Below are 18071 nucleotides of genomic sequence, written 5' to 3'. Positions count from 1 at the left end.
AAGACAAAAAAGTCGTAGGTGGATTTTTTTGCCCCCCCCCCCCCAGTTTATTTATTGTATTCTTTCTTTGTATTTGCACAGTTAGAATAATAGAGATGCCAGGTTGGATAGTTGAATGCTCCTCTTGCGGATGTGGGAAGGCAGGGAAACCTTCTGTGTACATGACAACTTCAGCTATGAAACTACATCCAGCTACAGCTTCTGACATTCTGTGTGAAGGATTTGGAGGTGGAACTAGATGAACTCTGGATTATTCAGGAGGCTGAGATGGTGATGAATAGGACATAAAAGAGATAGTTGCACCCATAGTGCAGAACACAGAACACAGGGTGACAGTTAGGAAGGGGAATAAGGATAAGCAGCCAGTGCAGAGTCACCCTGTGGCCATTTCCCCTCAACAACAGGTCTACACTTTGGATGCTGTTGGGGGTGGAGTGGGAATAACCTAGCAGAGGAAAGTCACAGCCATCAGATCTCTGGCACTGAGTCTGACTCTATGACTCAGAAGACAAGGGGGAGAAGAGGTGAGCTGTGATGATAGGGGATTCTTTGTTTAGGGAAACAGAAAGGAAGTTCTGAGGGTGAGAACGAGATTCACAGATGGTAGCTTGCCTCCAATGTGCCAGGATCTGGGACATTTTGGATTGAGTCCTCATCATTCTTAAATGAGAGGGTGAGCAGCCAGAGCTCCTGGTCCATGTAGGTACGAATGACATAGGTAGGAAGAGAGATGAGATTCTGCAAAATGAGTTCAGGGAGTTAGGTGCTAGGTTAAAGGGCAGGCCCTCTAGAATTGTGATTTCAGGATTGTTGGCCATGCCACGTGCTAGCGAGGCCAGAACTAGGAAGATCATACAGTTTAACACATGGCTGAGAAGGTGGTGAAGGAGAAAGGGTGGCCGATTTTTTTTTGTGTATCATTGCACTCCCTTCCAAGGAAGGTGGGACCTGTACAGAAGAGACGATTTGCACCTGAACTGGAGGGGGACTAATGTCCTAGTGGAAAGGTTTGCTTATACTGCATGGGGATGTTTAAACAAGAGCTCCAGGGTTATGGGAACTAGAGTGCCAGACAGATAATGGTGAGGTTGTGGAGACGTGTTGTCAAGACCTCAGACAAAGTCAGGAATTGAAATGTTGAGCATGGTACAGCAAATGTCCTGAGCTGTGTATATTTCACTGGAAGAAGTATTGTAGGAAAAGCAGGTGTGCTCAGGGCATGGATCAACATAGAATTATGATACTGTAACCATTAGTGGGACAGTTGCAGGAGGGGCAGGACTGGCCCCTCATTATTCCAGGGTTCTGCTGTTTTAGGCACAACAGAGCAGGAGGGATAAAAGGGGAATGGCTAGCATAATTATTCAGGGGAAATATGGCAGTGCTTAGTCAGGACAACTTGTCTAGTGAGGCTTTATGTTTGGAACTTGGACTTCATACTCTAAAAGAACTAGATGGGATAGAATTTGTCAAATGTGTTCAGGAAAGTTTTCTTAATCTGTACATAAAGTCCCACTGTAGAGGAACACTGCATCTCTCCCATTGTAGTGATCATAATGCTGTTAGTTTCAAAGTAAATATGGAAAAATACAGAATTTGGTTCACAGGTTGAGATTCTAAATTGGTAAAAGGCCAATTTTGATGGTGTCAGAAAGGTGTGGACTGTGACAGGCTGTTTTCTGGCAAAGGTGCACTTGGTAAATGGGAGGCCTTCAAAAGTGAAATCTTGAGTACAAAGCTTGTATGAGCCTGTCAGAATAGAAGGTAAGGATAACAGGAATAGGGAATCTTGATTTTCCAGAGATTGTGAGGCCTTGTTTAGGAAAAGATGAGGTGCATAGCAGGTACAGGCAGATAAGAACAAATGAAGTACTTATGGAGTATAAGAAATGCAAAAGAACACTTAAGAAAGAAATCAAGAGGGCTAAAAGAAGGCATGAGGCTGCCCTAGCAAACAAGGTGAAGGAAAATCCTAAGAGATTCTATGTGTACATTAAGAGAAAAGGATTCCAAGGGACAAGAATTGGTCCTCTGGAAGATCAGAATGGTAATGTGTGGACCAAAAGAGATGGGGGAAATCTTAAATAGATTTTTTTTACATCAGTATTTACTTGGGAGATAGACAGTAGGTGCAGGAGTAGGCCATTTGGCCCTTCTAGCCAGCACCGCCATTCACTGTGATCATGGCTGATTCTACAATCAGTATCCCGTTCCTGCCCTCTCTCTATATCCCTTGACCTCGCTATCTATAAGAGCTCTATCTAACTCTTGAAAGCATCCAGAGACTTGGCCTCCACTACCTTCTGGGGCAGAGCATTCCACATATCCACCACTCTCTCCCCAATACCATGTGCCCTAATTTTGCCCACTAATCTCCTATGTGGGACTTTATCAAAGGCTTTCTGAAAGTCCAGGTACACTACATCCATTGGCTCTCCCTTGTCCATTTTCATAGTTACAGCCTCAAAAAATTCCAGAAGATTAGTCAAGCATGATTTCCCCTTCATAAATCCATGCTGACTCGAACTGATCCTTCTACTGTTATCCAAATGTGTCGTAATTTCCTCCTTTATAATTGACTCCAGCATCTTTCCCACCACTGACGTCAGCCTAAACGGTCTATAATTCCCTGTTTTTTCTCTCCCTCCTTTCTTGAAAAGTGGGACAACATTAGCCACCCTCCAATCCGCAGGAACTGTTCCTGAATTTATAGAACATTGGAAAATGATTACCAATGCGTCCACGATTTCTAGAGCCACCTCCTTAAGTACCCTGGGATGCAGACCACCTTATCAGCCTTCAGACTCAACAGTCTATCCAACACTGTTTCTTACCTAATATAAATTTCCTTCAGTTCATCCATTACCCTAGTACCTTTGGCCACTATTACATCTGGGAGATCGTTTGTGTCTTCCCTAGTGAAGACAGATCGAAAGTACCTGTTCAACTCATCTGCCATTTCCTTGTTCCCCATAATAAATTCACCCATTTCTGTCTTCAATGGCCCAATTTTGGTCTTAACTATTTTTTTGCTATTCACATACCTAAAGAAGCTTTTACTATCCTCCTTTATATTCTAGGCTAGTTTCCCTTTGTACCTCATTTTTTCTCAGCGTATTGCCTTTTTTGTTATCTTCTGTTGCTCTTTAAAAGCTTCCCAGTCCTCCGATTTCCCACTCACCTTTGCTATGTTGTTATACTTCTTCTCTTTTATTTTTACACTGTCCTTTACTCCCCTCGTCAGCCACAGCCTCCCCTTACTCCCCTTAGGATCTTTCTTCCTCTTTGGAATGAACCGATCCTGCACCTTCTGCATTATTCCCAGAAATACCTGCCATTGTTGTTCCACTGTCTTCCCTGCTAGGGTTTTGTTCCATTGAACTTCGGCCAGCTCCTCCCTCATAGCTCCATAGTTCCCTTTGTTCAACTGTAATGCTGACATATCTGATTTTCCCTTCTCCTTCTCAAATTGTAGGTTAAAACATATCATATTATGGTCACGACCTCCTAATGGCTCCTTTACCTCGAGGTCCCTGATCAAATCCGGTTCATTGCACAACACTAAATCTAGGACACAGATGGACACAGAGTGTATAGAAGTGAGGCAAAACAGCAGCCAGGGCCCTTTCCAGATTACAGAGGAGGAGGTGTTTGCTGTCTTGGGGCAAATTAAGGTGGATAAATCCCAAAGGCCTGACAAGATATTTCCTCAGACCCTGTGGGAGGCAAATGCAGAAATTGCAGAGATATTTAAATCACTGTTCATGACAGGAGATGCACCATAGGATTGGAGGATAGCTAATGTTTTTCTGCTGTTTAAAAAAGGCTGTAAAAATAAATCAGGAAATTATAGGCTGCTGAGCCTGACATCAGTTGTGGGAAAGTTATTGGAAGGTATTTAAAGGACTGGATATATGAGTATTTGAATAGATGTGGACTGATTAAGGATAGTCAGCATGGCTTTGTGTGTGGTAGGTCATGTCTAACTAATCTAATAGAGTTTTTCAAGGAAGTTACCAGGAAAGTGGATGAAGGCAAGGCAGTGGACATTGTCTACATGGACTTTAGCTAGATAGTTGACAAGGACCCGCCTGGGAGGTTGGTCAGGAAGGTTCAGTTCCTCAGCATTCAAGGTGAGGATGTAAGTTGGATTAGACATTGGCTTTGTGGGAGAGCCCAGAGAATTGAATTGAATTTACTTCTTCCATCGTTTACATACATGTGGAATAAAAATCTTTACATTAGGTCTCCATCTAAATGTGCAATGTGCAATCATAGTAATTTATAATAAGTAGAACAGTCAATGTAACATAGAAATACACTCAAATCAGCGTGAGTTAATCAGTCTGATGGCCTGGTGGAAGAAGCTGATCTGGAGCCTGTTGGTCCTGGCTTTTATGCTGCTGTACTGTTTCCCAGTAGATTGTGATTGGGGTGACTTGGGTCCCCAGTGATCCTTCGGGCCCTTTTTACACGTCTGTCTTTGTAGATGTCCTGAATCATGGGAAGTTCACAACTACAGATGCACCGGGCTGTCCGCACCACTCTCTGCAGAATCCTGCGATTAAGGGAGGTACAGTTCCCATACCAGGCAGTGATGCTGCCAATCAGGATAATCTTAATTGTGCCCCTGTAGAAAGTTCTTAGAATTTGGGGGCCCATACCAAACTTCCTCAACCATCTGAGGTGAAAGGGGCACTGTTGTGCCTTTTTCACCACACAGCTAGTGTGTACAGACCATGTGAGGTCCTTGGTGATGTGGATACCAAGGAACTTAAAGCTGTTTACCCTTTCAACCCCTGATCCTTTGGGGTTAGCCCGTCTCCATTCCTCCTGTAATCCACAACCAGCTCCTTTGTTTTTGCAACATTGAGGGAGAGGTTGTTTTCTTGACACCACTGTGTCAGGGAGATGACTTCTTCCCTGTACGCCACCTTGTTATTGTTTGAGATTAGCCCAATCAATGCAGTGTCATTGGCAAATTTAAATAGCAGATTAGAGCTGTGGGTGGCTACATGGGTAAACAGGGAGTAAAGGAGGGTCTTAGTACACATCCCTGAGGGGTTCCTGTGTTGAGAGTCAGAGGGGTGGAGATGAGGGAGTCCACTCTTACCACGTGCTGGTGATCTGACAGGAAGTCCAGGATCCAGCTGCACAAGGCAGGGTCAACGCAGTAGTAGATGGGGGCCTCTCTGGAGGCCGTTGACTAGTGGAATGCCGCAGGGATTGGTGCTGGGTCTATTGTTTAACATTTATATTGACAATGTGGTTATCTGGATCAGCAAATTTGTGGAATGCACCAAAATTGGAGGTTTAGTCGACAACGATGAAGAAATATTGCAGAGGGATCTGGACCAGCTGGAAAAGGGGGCAGGTGGAATTTAATGCTGACAAGTGCAAGATTTTGCACTTCAGTAGGACCAATCAGGGTAGGTCATGCACAGTGAACAGTCAGACACTGAGGAGTGCGGTGGAACAAAGGGATCTGGGAATACAGGTCCACAATTCATTGAAAGTGGTGAAGACACAGCTCAGGCATTTACGCCAAATATTACACATCAGGTGGCAAGAGAGGGTACCAGATGTGGAGGTGCTCAAAAGTGCTGGGACAGTCAGCGCAGAATCACTCATCCCAACTTCTCAGCTGTGTTGACTGGTCATGTCACAAGAATGAGCGATGATCGTTTACCCAAAACTGTTTTTTATGGCGAGCTACATGAAGGAAAGAGGAAGCATGGTGGTCAGAAGCTGCGTTACAAAGATTTGCTCGAGCGCCATATGAAGAACACTGACATGAATGTCAACACATGGGAGAAAGATGCTTTGACAGAAGAAGTTGGCGCTGCATTGTCAATAAGTCAATCCCAGCTATCGAGGAGAAAAGGCAGATGAAATATGAAGCAGGTCATGCACGCAGACATTCGGTGCTAGACTAGCCAAATCACGAATGCAACCAATGTGGGAGACAGTGCCAATCTTGTGGCCCATAAACGTGCCTGCAGAGACTAAACTCTCAGCACAGTCAACATCGAAATCGATGGACAGCCAAAGAAGAAAGTGGTGCAGGTAGTTAAAATCATAGAGAAAGCTTTTGGCACATTGGGAGGACTTGAGTGAAAGAAAGATTGAGTAGGTTTCTTGGAATGTAGAAGACTAAGGAGAGATTTGACATAGGTATACAAAATTGAGGGGTTATAGATAGGGTAAATGCAAGCAGGCTTTTTCCACTGAGGTTGGGTGGGACAAGTAGACGTCATGAGTTAAGGGTGAAAGATGAGAAGTTAAGGGGAACATGAGGGGATCTTGTTTCCTCATAGTGTCATGAGTGTAGAACAAGCTGCCAGCACAAGTGCTGCATGCAAGCTCAATTTCAACATTAAGAAAAGTTTGGATAGGCACATGGATGGTAGAGGTAGGGACAGCTATGGTCCAGGTGCAGGTTGATTAGAGTAGGCAGTTTAAATGGTTCAAAGTGGACTAGATGGACTGAAGGCCCTGTTTCGGTGCTATAAATTTTTATGACTTTAACCTGGAAAATTGATGAAGGTGGAACACTAGACATGGTATATGTGGATTGTCAAAAAGTGTTCTGCATGATGCATTGATCCAGAAGGTTAAAGCACATGGGATTCAAGATGTGTTGGCAAAATGGATTCAAAATTGGTTTAATGAAAGCAGAAAGTAGTGGTGGAAGTTGATCTTCTAACTCAGTCTAAAACCAGTGCTGTACTGGAGGGATTGGAGTTAAGATATTTGTTGTTTGTCATGGTCTGATCAGTAAATTTGCTGACAATTTTAAAATTGCTAGAATCAGATGGCAAGGAAGATTGAGAATGCAATGAAACATAGATCAACTGGAGTCAGGCGGAGCAGCAACAGATGAAATTTAATCCAGCCAAGTGTGAGGTAATGCATTGTGTGATGCTGAATAGTAGCAGGATATGTCCCTACTATTTGCTGTACATTAGGAGCATTGAAATACAATCCTAAGGTCCAAGCCATTTACTGTATATATTATTTTCACAGTTACCTGAAAATGGCAATGCAGGTGATTGTTCATTCATTATGTGCCATGCCATATCACATGGGCAGTCATGGTCTTTCCATGATCATGAGTGTTCTTGCAAATTTTTGTACAGACGTGGTTCAGCATTGCTTTCTTCTGGGCAGTGTCTTTGCAAGACAGGTGACCCCAGCCATTAGAAAACAAAGAATTAATCTGATAGAATGGTGTAATACCCCAGATTGCTTTTGCTTTGACTTCTGGAGCTGGATTTAACCTTGCAACCTTCTCTTTCAAAGTTGACATCTGAATTTTGTTCTAGTTCCCTTGCGTAATAGGGGAACAAAGTAGGTCTGTAAATATATTTTTGGCAAAGGTCATCAGATTAACCCTTAGCTTTCTAAAACTTTCTCAGGTTCAGCCAAGGACAGCAAGGGGAAAATTCAAACAAGCTTCCATTTAGCAAGACTGCCCTTGAACCTTTAGATTTTGAAATATTTAATGTCACATTGTTGGAAGTGCAAATTGAAGATTATACACTGAGGGAACTGAATGCCGTGGGATCTGAAACATTTATTTAGGTTGAACAATTATAAAACAAAGATAGAAGGTAAAAAGAGATGGTGCAGATTTGAATAGGGGAATTATATGTAAAATCAGCTACAAAAGAAATAGAGGAAAGAAGATTTGTTTCAAATGGAAAGAAAACAAGACTGGTAAATTTAAATTTCAATGAAATTTATCTTAAAGTTAATAATTAAAAGTAATTGGATTTCATACTTACAGTAATCAATTTTTAGTGCCAGCAATTTTAAGTAGCAGTATTTTTTGTATCATTTATAGGATACTTAATCTTTGAAATTACTTGGCTTTATGTTCCTTACTAAGTTTAATTCAGAATCAGGTTTATTATCACCAGCATGTGTCATGAAATTTGTTAACTTAGCAGCAGTAGTACAATGCAATACATGATAGTATAGAAAGAAAAAAAATAAATAAATCAATTACAGTAGATTAAAAATAGTGCAAAACAGAAATAACACTTTTTTTAAAAAGTGAGGTTGTGTTCATGGCAATGTTCATTTCAGAATCATATGGCAGAAGGAAAGAAGCTGTTCCTGAATCGCTGAGTGGGTGGCTTTTGGTTCTCCTTCCTGATGGTAACAGGGCATATCCTGGGTGATACGAGTCCTTAATAATGGACACCACCTTTCCGAGGCACCGCTCCTTGAAGATGTCTTGGGTACTTTCCTCCTTATATCCCTGAAGTATGGGGTTAGGAGGTTGATTAGCTATAAATAACCACAGTGCGTAGGTAATTGATGGAATGTAAGATTAGTTTAAAGACGCCAAGCAGGCGGACTATATGACTTTGTGATTATCTATGATTAAAAAAAGTTTTAATGATTCAAAGAAAGGGTCCAGCGTAGGAGGAAATGAAATGTGAAGGATGGTGGAGATTAAATAAGAAAAAGGAATCAGATAAAAGAGGGTGAAGATATGGTATTTAGTGAATAAATAGTACTTCTGAAGATCTGTAAAAGAGGAACACATATGATATCAGTAAAATGATTCTTACAGGTAGTTTCCTATCGTGTTAAGAACATAGTGTTAAGACTGGGTCATACACTGATTGAGGTTGTGACATCTTTAATCCATGACCTCACCCGACCTGCTTGCATTTACTTTATCTATACCCATTCATATCAAATTTCCCCTGCTAGTTGCTCTAGCAGACAGGGTGAAAGAGAATGCTAAGGGATACTACAGATATGTTCAGAACAAAAGGATTGCTAGGGACAAATTTGGTCCTTGGAAGACCAGAATGGTAATCCGTATGTGGAGCCAAAACAGATGAAGATTTTAAATGAATTCTTTGCATCTTTATTTACTCGAGAGATGGATACAGATTCTGTAGAAGTGACGCAAAGCAGCATCAACTTTATGGACCCTGTACAGATTACAGAGGAAGAGGGTGTTTCCTACCCTGGGGCAAATCAGGGTGGATAAATCCCCAGGGCCTTTTGTGGTGTTCCCTTGGACACTGAGGGTGGAAGTGCAGAAACTTCCAGATCCCTAGCAGAGATATTTAAAACATCCTCGCCGACAGGAGAGGTACCAGAGGACTGGAGGACAGCCAATGTTGTTTCTGCGTTTTTTTAAAAAAAGTAAACAAAAACCAGGAAATTATAGGCAGATGAGTCTGACATCAGTTTTGGAAAGTTATAGGAAGGTATTGTAATGGATTGAATATGTAAGTATTTGGATAGAGTCTGACTGATTAAGGTTAGTCAGCATGGCTTCGTGCATGGTATCATGTCTAACTGATCTTGGAGTTCTTCGAAGAAGTTACCAGTAAAGTGGATGTTTTTACATGGACTTTAGCAAGGCATTTGACAAGGTCCCACATGGGAGGCTGGTCAAAAAGGTTCAGTCGCTCGGCATTGAGGATGAGGTAGTAAATTGTCTGACGTTGGCTGTGTGAGAGAAGCCGAAGAGTGATAGGGGGTTGCCTCTCTGACTGGAGGCCTGTGACTAGTGGTGTGCCACAAGTATCAGTGCTGGGTCCTTTGATTCTCATCTGTATCAATGATCTGGATGATAATGTGGTTAACTGGATCAGTAAATTTGCAGATGACATGAAGATTAGGGGTGTAGTGGATAGTGAGGAAGACCATCATGGCTTGCAGAGGATATGCAGCTGCTGGGAAAATGGGCTGAAAGTGGCAGATGGCATGTAATTCAGACAAGTGTGAGGTTTTGCACTTCAGTAGGACCAATCAGGGTAGGTCTTGCACAGTAAAAGGTAAGGCACTAAGTGTGGTAGAACAAAGGGATCTAGGAATACAGGTTCATAATTCAATGAAAGTGGCATCACAGATAATTAGGGTCATGAAGAAAGCTTTTGGCACATAGTGCTCAATACATTGATTTATGAAGGCCTGAGGATGGAGATGTTATGTTTAAGTTGTACAAGACATTGATTAGGCCTAATTTAGAGTATTGTGAGAAGTTTTGGTCAGGAAAGATGTAAACAAGGTTGGAAGTGTACAAATAAAATTTACGAGGATGTTGCTGGGTCCAGAGTACCTGAATTTTAAGGGACGATTGAATAGGTTAGGATTGTATTCTTTAGAACATAGAATTATGGGAGGAGATTTGATAGAAGTATACAAAATCATGAAGAGTATAGATAAGGTAAATGCAAGCAAAATAAAACATTCTAGATGATACATCTAGATGACAAAATACAACAGACCCTGCTCCAATCCCTGCGGCACTCCACTGGTAAGTCAGGGAGGCAACCATCTACTTGCACTCTCTGGCTTCTCATGCAAAGTCAATGTTTAATCCCATTTACTATTCTATAATTATTTTATCACAGTTTTCATTCTGTTGTTGGGTTATTGAGTATGTCTTCAAGAAGATGAATCTCAGGGTTTTATATGGTGATATATATGTATTTTGATAATAAATTTACTTTGAACTTTGATCTACATTTTATAATATCTAGTTGTCATGTTTAAAAGGGGAGAATCAAAATATGTTCATAGACAAGAAAGTACAACAAATAAATAAACATATGTTGGAATCTAACAATCAGAAAATGCTGGAAGAACCCAGGTGGTCATGCATCATTTGTGGAAAAAGAAACCAGTTATCCTTTTGGGTCAGAAACCTTAAAAAATATTAATGATTAGACTTACTTAATTGGTTGAGGCAGAATTGTAAGTATTTCATAACCACCCAATTCGGTTGTGTGAATTGTTAACAGCAAGTTGACAATTCTGGTCCACAAATAAGATGTTTACTAAAGCACAAGGCTAAGAAAACAGCCTTGGATGACAGCTTACACGCCCACCTTTGATAGTTGTAAATTCATGACCCAATCCAGATGTTTAGTAGTTCAGTTATGCTGACACTCAGTTGTACAAAGGATGGCTCTCTAGCAGATCTTACGTTAAGTTTAGTCATACATCAAGTTTTTGGCACAATGCAGTATTGATAAATATATATTCACTGTGGACTAGTTAACAAACATCAACATAATTTCGCCTTCATTGCTCTTAGCGGTTTGTTTACCTTAATGAAATTCATATTGCTTTTAATTGCTTTCAGGCTACATGAAATCATCGACAACAAATGTTACCCTCTTTTTCCCGGCGACGAAAGACCTTTATGTTGAAATTTAAGGGCTTCGTAATTCGATTCGCTGAGGGAGAAGCGCATGCGCCGTGTTATCTCGCTAAACATGAATGGGTGGGTTCATGTGACAGAAGCAGTTTAGCCGGGCGATGAAACACGAAACCAATAGAAGAGCAAAATATTTTGCAATAGATATATTCCTGCACAAACCGGTTGTATCAGTTACAATTCTGCTTTGACTATTTCGAATCAGATTTCCATCCGCTTTGCACTGAATTGTAGCAGCGTTGAACCAAAATGGCTTTCAAGTCAATTTTTGCTTTTGCAAAACGATTCCCAAAAAGGCATATCTGGACCCCGATTAGAAATTGCAATCTTGCTTCTTGCACCCGGAACACAAAACCAAGAGGTAAGCACTCGCCTTAGCATTCCTATCATTTTACATTTGCAATTAATTGTCTTCAGGTTACAGTAGGTAAATATTGTTTTCATGTTAAATCATTATTCAGTTGGTTTCTAATTTTAACATGGTCTTTATAATAAATTAAACTGACCCAAAGCCTGGATTTCAACCTCCTTAAGTTCATTGCATTTGTTTTATCGTAAAATCTGTGTATCTTCAGCGCTTTTGTTTGATATGTTTACCAAACTTATTTGATCTCTGCCGTTGTCGTCATCTTTAATGTTTCATATTTCTTTCCAGAACAAGATTGGCAGAATTGCACATTTGCCTCAAATGGAACCCGACAGTCTCCTATTAACTTAAGCTCTGACAAGAGTGTGTACGACCCGCAACTGAAACCTTTAGAGATCTCCTATGACCCCAGTAGTTGTCTTCTACTCAGGAACAACGGCTACTTTTTCCAGGTAGAATTTGAAGACTCAAAAGACAACTCAGGTATGGGAAACTACCTATATTGGTCGTCTTGAGTTGTTAATGTGTAAAAATAGTTCCGTTGAATGCAAAGATCAGAGTTTTGGGGTAAAATTCCAAAGAATATAATCTGTCATTCTATTAAAGTTCATGCATTTGAAATGTTAAGATAGCCCTTCCTCACATTTATTGCCAAACTTTTTGAGAGTTCCCGGTTTTTTTATTTGTCATTCCCAAGCAGATTCTGGGTATAAAATATGCTATTTATCTCTTAATGTAGTCAGTTTAAAAAATATTAGAGGAAATTACATTAGCAAAATTAATTACTAGAATTTACCATTGCAACATTTCAGATCACTTCAGCAAATTTAAAGATGCTATCTCATTTGAAGTTGGTATATTTGTATTAAGTGTATTTGAAATTCTCAATTTTGAAGAATTGTCAGATTGTGCAGGCAGTGAATGATTAAAATGTTTCAAAATCCCTTTACAGGGTTATATATCTTTGTTTGAACTGTTGAGATTATTTTTCCAAAATGTATTACATAATTTGTTTATTACATAAATAGTTAAAGGAAATCAGTGTCCAGTTAGCTTGCTTGTAGAAACATACAAAATGCTAGAGGAATTCAGCATATCAGGCAGCATCTATAGAAATTAATAAATAGTCAATATTTCAGGCCAAGACATCTTTTAATTGTTTTGTAATTCTTTTTTTTTTCCATGTTTTTTATCTGCTTAGTTTGGGTAGGTTTCAAGTTTGTACTTGTGCAACTTGTTTGAGGGAGCATTGGACTTATTTCAAGAGCGGTTGTAACTGGCACAAAGTAACAATGCTAATAGCCCCCGGCTGTATCTTCCTAATTGGTTATTTTGAAGAAATGCCATTATTAGTGGAAGGGTGATACCATTTTCACAGTTTAGAATTTTTAACTAAACTGATACCGAAGTCAACTACTCAAATATGTGACTTTAATTGCATCTTAACTGTACATGTTATCCCTGGACTACAAGTCAAGTCAACTTTTTTTGTCATTTCGACCGTAACTGCTGGTACAGTGAATAGTAAAACTGAGAACATTTTTCAGGACAATGGTTTACATGACACAGTACAAAAAACTAGATTGAACTACTTAATAAAAAAAAACAAAAAGAAAGCTATACTAGACTACAGACCTACACTGGACTGCATAAAGTGCACAAAAACAGTTCAGGCATTACAATAAATAATAAACAGGACAGTAGGGCAAGGTGTCAGTCCAAGCTTCAGGTATTGAGGAGTCTGACAGCTTGGGGGAAGAAACTGTTATATAGTCTGGTCGTGAGAACCGGAATGCTTCAGAGCCTTTTCCCAGGAGGGAGAAGAGATTGCATGGGGGTGCATGGGGTCCTTCATAATGCTGTTTCCTTTGCGGATGCAGCGTGTAGTGTAAATGTCCGTGATGGCGGGAAGAGAGACCCCGATGATCTTCTCAGCTGACCTCACTATCCGCTGCAGGGTCTTGCGATCCGAGATGGTGCAATTTCTGAACCAGGCAGTGATGCAGCTGCTCAGGATGCTCTCAATACAACCCCTATAGAATGTGATGAGGATGGGGGGTGGGAGATGGACTTTTCTCAGCCTTCGCAAAAAGTAGAGATGCTGCTGGGCTTTCTTTGCTATGGAGCTGGTGTTGAGGGACCAGGTGAGATTCTCTGTCAGGAGAACACCAAGAAATTTGGTGCTCTTTACGATCTCTTCCGAGGAGCCGTCAATGTTCAGTGGGGAGTGGGCGCTCCGTGCCCTCCTGAAGTCAACAACCATCTCTTTTGTTCACATTAAGAGACAAGTTGTTGGCTCTGCACCAGTCCATTAGCCGCTGCACCTCCTCTCCGTAAGCAGACTCGTCATTCTTGCTGATGAGACCCACCACGGTCGTATCATCGGTGAACTTGATGATATGGTTCAAGTTGTGTGTTGCAGCACAGTTGTGGGTCAGCAGAGTGAACAGCAGTGGACTGAGCACGCAGCCCTGGGGAGCCCCCATGCTCGATGTGATGGTGTTGGAGATGCTGCTCCCGATCCGGACTGACGGATCAGGAAGTCAGGAAGTCTAGGATCCAGTTGCAGAGGGAGGTGTTCAGTCCCAATAGGCTCAGCTTTCTAATCAGTTTCTGAGGGATGATTGTGTTGAATGCTGAACTAAAGTCTATGAACAGCATCCGAACCAGGTCTTTTTTGTCCAGGTGGGTTAGGGCAGGTGGAGGGTGGTGGCAATGGCATCATCTGTTGAGCAGTAGAGATGGTAAGCAGACTGCAGGGGGTCCAGTGAGGGGTGCAGCAGGGTCTTGATATGCCTCATGACGAGCCTCTCGAAACACTTCATGATGATGGATGTAAGTGCAACAGGGTGGTAGTCATTTAGGCAGGACACTGAAGACCTCTTCAGCACGGGGACGATGGTGGCGGCCTTGAAGCACATTGGAATGGTGGTGCTACTCAGGGCGATGTTGAAGATGTCAGTGAGAACATCTGCTAGCTGGTCTGCAGATCCTCTTAGCACTCTACCAGGGATGTTGTCTGGTTCAGCAGCCTTCCGTGGGTTGACCCTGCACAGGGTTCTTCTCATGTCGGCCACGGAGAGACACAACACCTGGTCATTCATAGGAGAGGTGGACTCCCTTCGCCGCCACGTCTTTTTCTGCCTCAAACCGAGAGTAGAAGTTATTCAGTGCATTTGGGAGGGAGGTATCACCTGCACAGACAGGTGATGTTGTCTTGTAATTGGTGATGTCCTGGATGCCCTTCCACGTGTGCCGCGTGTCACCGCTGTCCTGGAGGTAACTGTGGATTAGCTGGGCATGTGCACGCTTTGCCCCTTTGATGGCTCAGGACAGTTTGGCCCTTGCTGTTGTTAAAGCTGCCTTGTTGCCTGATCTGAAGGCAGAGTCGTGGGACCTCAGCAGTGCACGCACCTCTGCGGTCATCCATGGCTTCTGGTTGGCACGTATAGTGATGGTCTTGGACAGAGTAACATCATCAGTGTACTTGCTGGTCATTGATGCTGTGTACTCCTCTAAGTTGATAGAGTCGCCATCGGTTGCAGCCTCCCTGAACATGTGCCAGTCTGTATTCTCAAAGCAGTCTTGAAGAGCAGAGATGGCTCCTGCTGGCCAGGTTTTCACCTGCTTCTGAACTGGTCTGGAGCGCCTGACGAGCGGTCTGTATGTTGGGATTAGCATAACAGAGAAGTGGTCTGAGTATCCGAGGTGGGGGCGGGGCTCTGCCAGTATGCGTCGGGGATGTTTGTGTAAACCAGGTCCAATGCGTTCTCCCCCCTCGTTGCAAAGTCCACATACTGATGGAGTTTGGGGAGCACTGACTTAAGGTTCACGTGGTTAAAATCACCAGCGACAATAAACAGACCATCAGGGTGTGCGTTCTGCAGTTCGCTAATAGCCCCGTACAGTTCACAGAGCACCTCCTTAGCATTAGCGCTGGGGGGAATGTTGACACCGAATATAAGGACAGAGGTGTATTCCCGTGGCAAATAAAATGGTCTGCATCGAACTGTCACAAACTCCACTAATGATGAGCAGTGTCTGGAAACCAGCACAGAGTTCTTACACCATTCCATGTCATGTAAACACACACACCGCCACCGCGAGTCTTACCATGCCTGACTTAAGGACTCTCCTACATTACCTGAAATTTGAAAATTCAGTATTCATGCCATTGGATTGTAAGCCATCCAAGCAGATGAGGTGTTGTTAGACTATTCAGTTTAGGAACCCTCAAGTCCAGACTCTCACTTTATTCACAATACCTGTGAATGCAGAAGAATATTAAAATTCTTTTTGCAAGCTTAAACAGTTATTTCTTAAAGTAGAACAGGTTGTGCAGCATGCTTATTTCTAATGAGAGCATATTTACAAACAGATTTTGTGCAAAACTACTAATCAATGCATTGATTGCATGATCTTTATTACATCAGCTGTGAAGGATTGCTTTTTCTGTAACTTGAGTGTTGTGCCCAAAGAGTATTTTTATCTAACCTAGCAATACAAGGTTGAGATAACCCCATTGACAACCCCTATTCTCCAACTTGTGGTGATGGACATAGGATCAAAGAAGGTGCCTCTTTCAAAGTAGCTTTAATATCACAGAGTAGCCATTCACATAAAAGAACTCAAAGTTCAAAGTAAATTTATAATCAAAGTGCATATATATCACCATATAGAACCCTGAGATTCATTTTTTTTCATGCATACTCAATAAATCCATAATGGAATAAATTTACATTTAATATTTTAAACATTGTACAGAATGTCGAATGTTTAGATTTGAACACTTTAATTTTTGTTTTGCAGTGGTGTAAGAAAGTCGCATTTCAAAAAATTAGATTTGGTGGAATAGATTGTTAAATCACTAATTTAGCATGATTTTTCCAAACATTTTACAGTAGAACCATTTATAAGTACTTTAGATTCATATTGTTTTTGTGTTGTTTAGTTTAATTTTTGTCGTAAGAGCATGTAACAGTACATGTAGTGAATGTGCAGTGGATCACTGAGAGTAACATGGACATTGCTGCATTAAGATACACATACAGAATTGAATGTCGCAATTGATTTAATGGAGTACTAATAGAAAACACTCATTTTGCCATTATTATTACCCAAAATGTAGGTACATATAAATTTATGGGCCAATTAATATACAGGATTATATTTACGTATTTTAGAGTCCTTCACAAACTATTATGAATATGGTTAACAAAATTTAGACTTATATTTTTAAATTCAGGGTTTCTCTATGCATGTTTGATCATCCTATTTTTGTGCTGTAAGTAATAAAGCTGGACAAAGCTAAATTTGTGGTCAAAAATATGTAATGAGTTGAATGTTCTTAAATTACATGTGTTTAGTAATTACAGTACTGTGCAAGTATCTTATGCACAGAAATATGGCTAGGATGCCTAAGACTTTTGCACAGTACTGTAGTAATTTCATGTGTTGTACTACAGTGCTGTTGCAAAAAATAAACTAATTTCATGCCGTGAGTAATGATAAAACTGACTCTGATATGGGTCTTTATTGTGAACTGAGACTGGGAATGGGGCAGAGAGAGGGCAATCGTGGTTGGGAAAATGGGGATGGAGTGGAAGTGCCAGCGAGACATTCTATATTAATCAATAAACCAAATGTTTGGAATCAAGATACCTTGCCTGGTGTCTCAGGTTTGGGTGTGTCTGCACCTGCACCATCCCACACCCAGCATTCCTATGCTACCTGTCCCATGCCCGGCATTCCTCTGCCACCTATCCCACATCCCTCCTGCAGCACTTCGCCCTTGCCATTCCTAATGTTGTTTGTTCCCACCAGATTTTACAAATTATTATCTCTGCACTACGTTGATAAATACACTACAGTGCAAAGTCTTAGGAGCCCTAGGCTTAAGACTAAGACTTTTTGCACAATACTGTACATTTCAGAATTTGCTTTGTACTTGAAAAGGCTAAATGGCACAATGTTTTCAAGTATTTGCTGTTGCTGAAATTGTGTTTTTTTAAAACCACTAATCTCATAATTTAAAGTCAGTCTTCTGTCAATGATTTAATTTTGGGCCCATATCTTATCCTTAATCACAAACCTGAGTATTATTTCAAAATAGCCATTCATAATTAGCTTAATACTGAATTGGCATAATTCAAATTTGACAGGAATCACATTTTGATTCCTCAAGAGCTGGTAGAATTGTCATTCTTCCAAATAATTACAAGTCAAATTCACAACTTTTTTTTAATATTCTCTTACTGTTGTAATAAAGCAAGGTATTTTTATACAATTTGCTTGTGACTTTAATTCATCATTCCTGTCCTACTCTAATCTATGCCTTTGGCCCTTTGCACTATTGCAACAAAATCCAGTGCAAGCTTGAGAAACATAATCTGATGATCAACATTGAACAGTTTCAGATTACTGGCTTTTCCAGTTTGTATCAGGACAGGCCAGTACTAATAACTCAGTTTTTCCCTCTTCACTGATGCTACCTAGCTTGGCATTTCT

General features: G+C 41.1%; 2 protein-coding genes across 2 annotated transcripts in view; one reads left to right on the top strand and one right to left on the bottom strand.

The window, feature by feature from the left end:
- Positions 1–11207, bottom strand: part of banp (BTG3 associated nuclear protein) — a 190204-nt gene extending 178997 nt beyond the window's left edge. Inside the window, exon 1 of the mRNA XM_059993019.1 lies at positions 11087–11207. The gene's annotated coding sequence lies outside the window, so the exon portion shown is untranslated. The remainder of the gene's footprint in view (positions 1–11086) is intronic.
- Positions 11208–11424: 217 nt separating this feature from the next.
- The window catches only part of ca5a (carbonic anhydrase Va), a 47715-nt gene continuing 41068 nt past the window's right edge, over positions 11425–18071 (top strand). The window contains exons 1-2 of the mRNA XM_059993025.1: positions 11425–11558; positions 11853–12047. Of these exons, the coding sequence (XP_059849008.1) occupies positions 11447–11558; positions 11853–12047 (307 nt within the window). The 5' untranslated portion in view covers positions 11425–11446. The remainder of the gene's footprint in view (positions 11559–11852; positions 12048–18071) is intronic.

Source organism: Hypanus sabinus, chromosome 17 (genome assembly GCF_030144855.1).
Source record: "Hypanus sabinus isolate sHypSab1 chromosome 17, sHypSab1.hap1, whole genome shotgun sequence".
In the NCBI taxonomy this organism is placed as follows: Eukaryota; Metazoa; Chordata; class Chondrichthyes; order Myliobatiformes; family Dasyatidae; genus Hypanus; species Hypanus sabinus.
This window is presented reverse-complemented; position numbering and strand designations above follow the sequence as displayed.